Genomic DNA, 1,055 nt, shown 5'->3' on the forward strand with positions numbered 1-1,055 from the left:
CACTGCCGTGGCAGCAGGGCAGGGGAACTTGTGAGGAGCACTGCCCGTGCCTCCAGCGGGCACATGAAGGGCTCCTGCTTCTGCAGGAGCAGTTTCTCTCTGGGAAGAGGGAAGAGCTGGTCCGTGACCTGCTGTGCTCTGCCCTCCCTACAGCAGGGCAAGCAATGCCCTCCCATGCCACAGGCACCAGCCGCTCCACCAGACAGCGCCCACAGCCCAAGGGGTGTGACAGGAGAGCTGATCCCAGCCCCTGCAGCCACCAAGATGTTCCTCAGGGCTGGAGAGCGGCAGTGCAGGATGGCTCAGAGCTCAGGGGAATCGCCCATGCCCCGGTGCAGCCTGGCAGCAGGGGCAGGATGGAGCTCTGCCCCTCCTGTCAGCAAGTGGATCTGCTGTTCCACACCCTTCCAACACAGCACAAATTTAGTTCTTTTTTTAAAGCAGCATAGTATCAGAGCAATCCCACAAAGGCTTAGCGCTTCTCCTAGCAGCTAAGTTTTCCCTGGTGCAAGTCCACATGCACACACAACCGCATAGCCAGCGGAGCAGCCCTGACACCCACCTATCATGCGCTTCTGCTCCTGAGGAGGGGCTGCTGCAAGCATGGATGCTGTCAGCGGCTCCTGCCCCTGGACATGTACAGCGGGTTCTCCCACCTGCAGGAAAACCAGAGAAGAGCAGCAGTCAATGGCTAGAGGCCGTGTGAGTTCCCTGGCTTGCAGGAACGGTGCTGGTCCCCAAACGCAGCAAGCCCTTTCACTCCTCCAACCTGCTGACGAGGACTCTGGCATTGCCTGTTGGTATCCAATGCCGAAAGGCAGAGCCAGGCACGACAGCTGCTGGATCTGTAGCCCCAGTTACCCCCGCAGACCCTGGGAGAGGTCCCTGTAGCACCAGTCAGAGCCATGGGGCTGCCCGAGGTCAGCAATAGCATTAACCCAGAGCAGGACCAGGGCTGACACGTGGTGGTGGTCGTGCCGAGGCAAGGAGCTGGTTACCTGTGGGGCCACCATGGGTGGCATATGCCCCATCGGCTGGATGGTCCGGGCAGCCGA

The 1,055-nt window shown here is 60.7% G+C and overlaps 1 protein-coding gene across 1 annotated transcript in view; it reads right to left on the bottom strand.

The window, feature by feature from the left end:
* PABPC1L (poly(A) binding protein, cytoplasmic 1-like) overlaps positions 1 to 1,055 on the bottom strand; it is a 10,725-nt gene that overhangs the window by 1,034 nt on the left and 8,636 nt on the right. Inside the window, exon 12 of the mRNA XM_010135095.1 lies at positions 563 to 656. Within this exon, the coding sequence (XP_010133397.1) occupies positions 563 to 656 (94 nt within the window). The remainder of the gene's footprint in view (positions 1 to 562; positions 657 to 1,055) is intronic.

The sequence above is a fragment of the Buceros rhinoceros genome, unplaced genomic scaffold (genome assembly GCF_000710305.1).
Source record: "Buceros rhinoceros silvestris isolate BGI_N320 unplaced genomic scaffold, ASM71030v1 scaffold18524, whole genome shotgun sequence".
Lineage (NCBI taxonomy): Eukaryota > Metazoa > Chordata > Aves > Bucerotiformes > Bucerotidae > Buceros > Buceros rhinoceros.